The following is a 9433-nucleotide window of genomic DNA, read 5'->3' on the forward strand; positions in this document are numbered from 1 at the left end:
CAAAGAGTTTATCAAAGTATTTCTTCTGACTAGTCCCATTCACAGGACTCTCCTTCACCTCCTTTACCTCCATTATTTTTCTAGCAATATTTTTGTGCCTCTTATGTTTTGGCACCTGAGGTGGACACCCACTGGCTTTCTAATTAATCCCACTGTGTCACCACAAGCATAAGAGAGCCTTTAGAGCCAAGCTCAGGGCTCAGGGTAGTGAAAAGCCTAAATAAAGTAGGTTTATCTGGACATATCTAGTCTTCTCAGTGCTATCATTCATCTCAGAGCTACAAAGATTTTGACAGGAAACCCTGTTGCCCTTAAACTTCTTAAACCTTAGGGACTAGTAAACCTGTTAGTAACACATATGCATATTTCTATGGGTCTTCGAATCCCCGATTGCAGGCAAACTGTGGTACATATGTATGCTTACAGATGTTTCTAGTGACTTCTCCCAGAGGTCTGTGACTCCAACGAGACCAGGTGCTCTTTATTATTTATGGCAGAGGACCGTGCTGATAGAAATACTTTTCTGTTATGCATTTCTTTGTTCCCTAATGTGAAATGATGTCTTAATAGAAGAGCATCATCCTTTCTTCTTCTGATCTGCGACTTAGCAAAACGCAAAAGTTGATATTTCTTACTTATGATAAAGCAGTCTAGAATTATAAAGGAACACTTGGTTGTTAATTTATTTTTGCTCTTTTTTCCATCCTGCAATCTTGTAGTAGGGTGGTCAAGTCGTGTTTAGAAAAATTAAGGAAAACTGACTTTTCAGTAATGCTGAGTATGGCAGCTATTCATTTTGACATGGAATTTTTAGAAGCCTTTTGTTCCTTTTCCAAGCCTCACAAATAAGCAGTTCAGACAAGATTTGAGAACTGCACCAAAACTTGAGCAGCGATGACTAAATGACCACAGTGTTAATACTATTAATGGCAATGACCCCCACCCTCCCCCAAAAAAGAGGGTATTTTTTCAAGAGAAATCCACTTCAACTGTATTGTAAGCAACTGGGATATGTTTACTATTGCCTCTTTTTAAGTTCTGGACTTTAAACAATGAAGCATTTTTCATAAATAAAGTAATCTGTGCATCTTTGTGGTTGCTCAGTCAAGTTTACTCACAGCTGGTGTTGCCAGTGATGTGGTGTGTGAGTTCCTGAGATGCCCTTCGTTCTGCTGTGGTTATTGATTCTTTAGTGCCATATTCTTTTCTGTCCAACCTCAAATGCAATACTACGGTGAATATGCAAATGATAGCACTCTAAGGGCTTAGAGAGCTGTAGGTGGACTTAGAACATTATATAGTCATGCAAACGTAATTACAGCATCAAAGGAAAACATCTACCCTCGTCAAATGGGATTGTAGGTCCACACGGAGGCTCACCATGCTTTTCGTAACTTGAGTCTAATCATTGACAAATCTAAGCATTTTATTTTTTGCACAAGGTTCTCGATACATAGCCATAGCAATTCTTAATGACAAGAGAACATTCAGGACACAGTAATGAATGCTACACATTCACTAAGAGGGGCTATTTTGGTCCTCAGATAGGCAGAATTGATTGCCTGATGCTTTATCTCTATAGCAGTGTTCTGTTTTATTCCCTCAGGATGTTGAGAAGTAATCGCATAAGCTGTGTGGGGAATGACAGCTTCATAGGACTCAGTTCTGTGCGTTTGCTTTCTTTATATGATAATCAAATTACTACAATTGCACCGGGGGCATTTGATACTCTCCATTCTTTATCTACTCTGTAAGTATGAAAAATAGTCTTCATTTGTGTATTATGTGAGCCACCATACTATATTTATTACTTTCATCGATAACATTTGAATGCATTATTAGGCATTTCATAAAAATATGGTCAAGGATTTAGGTTTTTTTTTGTAAAAAAGACAAATTTGTTCATGTTAGATTTTAATTTTTCTAAAACCATCACCTTCTGCTGTACATTAAAATTTAACAAAACATCATAGGATTTTTAGTTCATTTTTTTAATAATAATGTACCGTGGCTTAATTGATAAATTTTAATCTTATTATAACTGATTGTGTTGCAAATAAAAGAAATGTTACAGATTTTCCCCAGCCTTCTCACACTGGAGTCTTTTCAGAATAAGTATCGTAAAAACAGAGTTGATAAGGTTATTGCCAACACGCTGTGCTCTAAAGGATCGTTCACAGTGACAGGAGCTGCGTTAGGATGACGAGACCAACAATAAAAGCTGTTCACTGGAGGGCATTTACTGTGACATTAGGAAAATACTGTCCAGGTGGATATTTTATGTAGACAGTTCAAGAATAAAGGCTATTTGTAGGTCTATAGACAGAATTCAGAAATATATATATATATACACATATATACATATATATCCCTCTCCAAATACTGTATTTAAGGCCTCTTGTATGTCTAAAAGGTATCTAGAAAGCAACGTTTGAAATGATAAATCTCGTAACTGATTTGATTTTTTAGTAATGGTGGCATTTAAATATACTAATCTAACTCAAAAGGTAGTTAGAAAGAAAAAAAAAACATGCGACATAGCTGAAATCACTGAAGAAATTGTTTGAAGGAAGCATCCATCCATCAGGAAAGTGCTTAATCCTCTTTCCACATAAAATGTAACATTTTACATGGAGTGACTAATTTGTGCATATTAAAGATGGCATGTTTATAAATAATGGGGTTGTCAATAGATTTGTGCTGAAGTAGTAAGATGCCAGAAGTATGGAGATTTGTAGAAGTAAATTCATTTTTATAACTGGCATTTAATCAACTCGGCTGTCAGTTTAGATGGGAAACCTAGTCTCTAGAGCAAATAAGAGATGGAAATCTTGGAATGACAAATTAATGAAATAGCTGTTGTCAGGTTAAACTCAATCATACAAGGTAATCAGCCTTCATCTTTATGTTAACTTACTGCATTATCAGTGTAAGGAAGTCTGACAATAAGTCCGATCTCAGACAAGTTTAAATTATCTCTAAATGAGATATCTCCCAGGATCCACTGCATAAACCCTAAATTACTACCTTCAGTTTATTTTTGCCATGAAATTATTTGAAGAATTCTTACGTGAAAGTGTCGTTGTTACTTTATGTTTCACACGTAAATATTTTAGGCAAAAAATGCATCCCACATGCTGTGTGTGCCTGAATGTTAACTGGAGCTGGGGGCAGGGAATACAAAGAAGAAGAGGGAGCCATTGCCACAGAAATGGCATGGAGGAATGGTAGCATGGGGCTTCGAAAAGTAAGAAAGTGAAACTGTGAACTCAACTCTGCATTGTTTGCATGTGGCGTTTAGAAATCTCTTGGCCAATCCCTTTAACTGTAATTGCTACCTGGCTTGGTTGGGAGAATGGCTCAGAAAGAAGAGAATTGTAACCGGAAATCCTCGATGTCAGAAACCATACTTCCTCAAAGAAATCCCCATCCAGGATGTGGCCATTCAAGACTTCACGTGTGATGACGGTAAGACAGCCTTGCCGCATCTTCGGTCACCAGGCATCCAGGTGACCGTTCTGAGGCCACAGGCACAACTCAACAGCAGACTAGTCCAAAGATAGTTATTGAGCATCTTTCGCTTTGTTTCATGGTTTTGTTATGTCACGTTTTAGCAATAGGACGCTTACCTTCTCAGACTGCACTTTCACATCCAAGTCTACTTTGTGTGTCTGAATGTTTTAGGTCTTCCAGTTTCCAACTGGTGGTCAGTACTATGTTTATAGCTTCCTTTTAATGCTTCCTTATTATCCTGAGCATCTCTTTTAGTAACTACCATTTCCGAATGAGAAAAAACAATTGACTACTAAAATAGTAATGCTAGTAAATCTAACAAAAGTAATAATTTTTTTTATTATTTTTAATGCACTCTATATATCATCCCATACGATTCGCATAATAGCCCTGTAAGGTAGGTAGAGCAAGTTCTGATATCATTGCCCGTGACTGGAGAGCTCATCTGAGCACTATATTTTAAAATGAGGAACCCATACAATTTTTGCTAAACATTTTAAATTACTCTGTCCCTTTATGTCTCTTATGTCTGTCTCCTTACAGTTTCTCCGTAGTTCAGTGTACATTTAGAGATGCTAATTAAACTTATAATTTGTATAAATAACTAAACAAATAAAATAACGACTCTAATGGTATTGATAATACAAACCAGAGATTACCTTCTGGAATTCTGCCTTAGGCAGTCTGAAAACAGTACTAGATAAACCATATGGTGTCAATTTGTCAACGCTTCATGCCCTATACATCAGCAATCATATGGTTCAAGATGTATGCTTGTTACCTTAATTTAAAGGCAAAAAATCACTTCTAACATCTTCAAAGCCACGAATCTGGGTTTTCCTATGTTTCTTTTGCAACTTAGGAAATGACGACAACAGTTGCTCCCCACTGTCTCGCTGTCCTACGGAATGTACCTGCCTAGACACAGTGGTCCGATGTAGCAACAAGGGCTTGAAGGTCTTGCCCAAAGGAATTCCAAGAGATGTCACTGAACTGTAAGTAAAGCTCATCTCTTCCTTTTTTGAACAGTTAGTATTTCACATACCAAGAGACATAGACACCAAACGAATATTTTTGGAGTCCTGTTTGCCAAATACATTCTATGAGCCATTAATTTGTATCACATAAAACCCTAAACAAATAATGTAGAAGCTGGTTCAGATAGCCTTGGAAATGTAGGTTGTGTGTGTTTCTCTTTTTTTCACTGCAGGATTTATCAGTGCTTTTATTATGCTAAGGTACACTGTGAAGCTCCAAGAGAGGGTGGTAAAATATAAGGCAACTCTGTACTTATTAGTCTTTTTCTTGTAAATTATCTTCCAAGACTAATGTCCCATCAAACGCACCTTGGAAAATGTATGTTTAGTTTATCTACAGTGTCTGGGGCGTTCCATATGGTTAATTATTCTTTATTTACCACAATGTCCCTTGGGAGAATATCTCACCATATGGGATACATAAATATCTGGGAGATGGAAGAAGCTGGCATAGTCCTTACCCTTAAAAAGAGATACTGCCCTTCGGATGTGAATCAGAGTCCTTTAGATTGTAAAGGGTGTGAGGCCACTTGTCCCTAACTGATATTTAACTGCAACTTACCTGGCCATAATATCTGGGTACTAAGCACTCCCCTACTCTTCCTTAGCTGTCTCATGCTATATATACGTGGAATGGAATAAATCAGAATAGCTGCTTAAATAATAATGTGCACATGCTCCAATCCAATCCTTTATCTCAATGCGAACGTGCCACGTTTGAGTCATTTTGCCTCGTTTATTTTTGGAATCATGTATCAAAAACCATTTAAGTCCAAATCTAATTCATACAAATGTGGACCTGCAATTTATTCCAAATGAGCAGCTTCCATAAACCTTTGGTGACACGTAACACTCTTAATGAGGTCTAAGAAGATGCCACGTCAGTTATCAAATCACGTGCAGTTCTGTGAATCCTAAGTCAGTCCTGAATTGAACACTTAGACCAAAAAAAAAAGAAGATGTGATCTTAGCACATGTTCACAGAAGGTCCCTCTTAAATTTGCATTGTTGTAAAGTGTCCAGTTTCTCTTTCATCGGTCGTTAAGGAACTATAAACACTACTTTGTGCTTGCGTGTGTGTAATTAAATACTTAATTCTTACTTTAATGTGTATTTATTTCAGAAGATTACTCTCCATCCAGTGTTGGGAAGCTAGATGCCTATAGAGTATTCTGTATGCAAAACACTGATGCTAACACTCAGTATAACTTTCAGATCATCTGGGAGGCAAAACCCCTTCTTCTACCCCTTTAACTGGCTCGTCGTGCCTTAGCCTTTTTACTTGATTCCCATTAAATAATTTTAAACATTCTTTACTTACCAAAGTACATCTGAGAACCTGCTTGAGTCTATGCTATCTATATGTTCCTTCTTTCAGTCAAATCTTCATTTCCCTACAAATTTTTAAAAAGCCAATTTTTTTCTAAAGAAAATAGGTGCAGAGATGAGGAAAATAACTCATCTCTTGTGAATTCTAGTTTTACCTCCCAGAGAGCTATTCTTAGAACCATACCAAGTCAGCGGAGTCCTTCTCTACAGAACTATATGTGCATGAATTAGAAAAAAATTTCATGAGCTTATTATATTAAATTATTAAAGAATGTGGCAAAAATAAGAATGTATTGGTGGACAGTTTAGGACAAATGGTATGTATTATTTGTAATCAGTTCCATATAATTTCCCTCTTAGGTTGTTTTACATGTAAACATAGGGCCCGTATTGAATCTTTCTGTTATTACATTTTCTGGAATTAAAGGAGAGTGCTGAGTGTATGGGGTTGTGCTGCCCTCTAGTGGCGCCAAGAAAAATTTAGCTAAAGGAAAGAACAGAGGGAAGAGAGAGGGGTGGAAATAGTCGGAAGATTCGAGTAGGCATAAGGAGTCATAACATACGCCCAGCTCTTCGTCAGTTATTTATTACATATTTTTGTAATGTGCGACTTTTATGTAACTTTTTTCATTTTGAAATAGTTGAAAGAGATTGTTATCTTAGGCAATTTCTCAGTTACTTCTGTATCCAGCAAAAATACTAAACTCAACCCTGGATCTTGAGGCTGACCATGACATTGGGGCAGTCATGTGCCCAGTGTGCCAGGACTGATTGTGGGCACATCGGTAGCCAGATGATCCAGGTTACCGAAAGACATTCTTACCCCTTTCCATCTATATTCTGGGAAAGAATAGCCTTGGGAGGGGATGGAATTTATTACCTTCATGTATATGTGACATCATGGATATAACCGTAAGCATACTTGTACTTTCTTGTCTTGCCAGTTAGCTCAAAGCCTACTTTCTGATTATTCTGCTGACTCTAATCAGAAATGGAATATTTACTTATATGTGGTTATTTGAATATTACTTTCACATATATATGCTACATTAGTGCACAGGATAAATGTGCTTTTCTGTGAAACCTCTGAAAATTAATATCCCCATGTCAATTTACAGTGGTAAAAACAACTTTTAAGGTATTATTAACTGAAATCCAATTATGTTTAATTCCCAAATATCTCCTTTAAACCATCCATCGTTGTTTACTAAGTATATTGATATGTATTCAGGCAACGAAGGGTGGCTTGCCCTCAGTAACAAGGTTCTGCCAGTAGCAAATGCCTTTCATGGCACTGCCTCCATACAAACACAAGAAAACTGGAGTTTGACTAAAAATGTAGTTGGTCAAATGAACCTTCTTGCTGACACAAAAAAAATGGTTGGATACATGCTTGCCTTCTTAGATAAACCACAAAGAACTGGACTCACCAGTCTCTCCTTGATTTTGTAATTTAGCCTGAGTGATCCACGAAAGAATTCTACTGGATTGGACAACTGTGTTTTTTGACTCGTTACTTTTCTTTACAGCATCCCCAGCTAGAAACGCAACATCTTAACGTTAAAATTGGCAAGTGCTTCCCTGCCTCAATTAAGAATGAAATATTGTTTAACTATTTTACGAAACAGTACTGTTACTTTAAAAATGCTATTATTGTTTCCTTGTTTTTAGGTATCTGGATGGGAACCAATTTACACTGGTTCCTAAGGAACTCTCTAACTACAAACACTTAACACTTATGTAAGTCATGTATTATATGTGTCTGTCTTTGACTTCTTATTCTCTTTCATGAAAATGGGGATAGCAAGTGGCAGAAGATGTAGTGAACCTTTCAGATAATAGAAATCATTGACAATTTGTTGCTTCCCTCCCAGCACGTCGTAATTCTGGATCACCAGCTACATCTTATTGTGTATCAGTCAAGCAGTGATGTGTCTTAGAAAACGGTCCTCCTGTATGCAAAGTACAAATACAATTAAATGTACGTGTCAGAGAATTACAGTATTGCAGCAAATCGTATACTTCTACTGTTGCTGAATATGGGCTATTTTATGACAAGCCAAGGAGAGACAGAAAACAGTATTTTTATTCTTAACTTTAAGCAGAAGATGGTAGATGGTAATAGTCTTACTAAAAGTATATTACAGATCTAGTTAGTTACATTTGATTTTCTTATATAATAAATAAATTATGAATTAAGTAATGGGCCTCGACTATTAAAATTCATTGTGTAAAATCCATATTATATATTATTTAAGTAAACTTGACAAAGATGCTGACATTCAGAGTAGAAATTTCAAAATATTGAATTTTTTTTTTTAGTTTGGTTTGATGTCCTCCTAAAATAACATCTTTTTTTCATTAACGTATGTAAACAAATTTTTTTTACCAATTTTAAGTTTTATATACAAGTACATTTAAGCATACAAATATTTTATTCTATTTATGTGCACAGTATTTTAAAAAATACATAATTTTAGTATATATAATGTCACATTTAGAGTAGACTTGTTGGTAATTGATAAAACTCACAAAACAAAATATAGCAATGATAGTGGATATAAAGGAAAATACTTCATTAATTTCAATCTATCTGATTTTAGAGTAAATATGACTGGCTTAGGAGGCAGATTTCTAGTACACCTATAATAAAGAAGTTTATTCCTACTTAGTGAATTCTAGAAACCTAGGTAGTAGAAAATGTTACATTTCTCAAGCAAACTTTATAATAAACTCAGCAGGTTAGTTAAAATGATGTTGATTATTTTCAATGTTTCTTAAAAGTATGAGAAAATCAAACACTTTTGCAGAAAGTATATAGGACTGTTTAAATGACAAATGATTAAATTAACAAAAAAAAGAGACTATCCTCTAAGATGTCTTGTTCCGCTTCTAGTTATTTATTTAATAGCATCAAGAAGTGATTATATACATTTTGTTCTGTTAAATAAAGCATTAAATTGCTCTAATTTCCAAAGGGTCACTTCATCAGAATTGGGTCATTTGTGGGACAGCTTGTGATTATTTAAAAACAATTTGGAAATGAAAAATGAGAATTGGTAGATCTACAAATGAGTTTACCAAAGAGTCATTATACAACCATAGGCAAGTAACTTTTGCTTATATATATATGCTTTTAAGATTTAGGTATAGTACTTCAGCAGTTAAGAAGATAGATATTAAAGCTTCTGTAACACTCCTACCATTTTTACAATTTTATTGGTCCATTTTGCTGATGGTTTGGTACTTTAATAAAGGAAGGAATAATCAGCTTTCCTGACCTTTTATTGATTCACATATTTTGCTTCAGAATAATTTAGTGAATATAAGTACACACACATAAATGAACATAAATTATGACCTATAATTTGCCATTTATTCATGACTCGTTTATTTATATATTTGGCATTTTGCTTTAAAAAATATTAGTGCATAGATGCATATTTCCTAACATGTGTGTCACATTGTCATATATATTTTTCCTAAAGTTTTAAAAAACATTTTCTAAAGTAAAATGCAAAAATCATGTATATTATATACAATATTGTTATATT

The 9433-nt window shown here is 35.2% G+C and overlaps 1 protein-coding gene across 1 annotated transcript in view; it reads left to right on the forward strand.

The window, feature by feature from the left end:
* SLIT2 (slit guidance ligand 2) overlaps window positions 1-9433 on the forward strand; it is a 344129-nt gene that overhangs the window by 267129 nt on the left and 67567 nt on the right. Inside the window, exons 19-22 of the mRNA XM_023533952.1 lie at window positions 1607-1750; window positions 3302-3468; window positions 4376-4508; window positions 7551-7619. Of these exons, the coding sequence (XP_023389720.1) occupies window positions 1607-1750; window positions 3302-3468; window positions 4376-4508; window positions 7551-7619 (513 nt within the window). The remainder of the gene's footprint in view (window positions 1-1606; window positions 1751-3301; window positions 3469-4375; window positions 4509-7550; window positions 7620-9433) is intronic.

Source organism: Pteropus vampyrus, unplaced genomic scaffold, assembly GCF_000151845.1.
Source record: "Pteropus vampyrus isolate Shadow unplaced genomic scaffold, Pvam_2.0 Scaffold5, whole genome shotgun sequence".
In the NCBI taxonomy this organism is placed as follows: domain Eukaryota; kingdom Metazoa; phylum Chordata; class Mammalia; order Chiroptera; family Pteropodidae; genus Pteropus; species Pteropus vampyrus.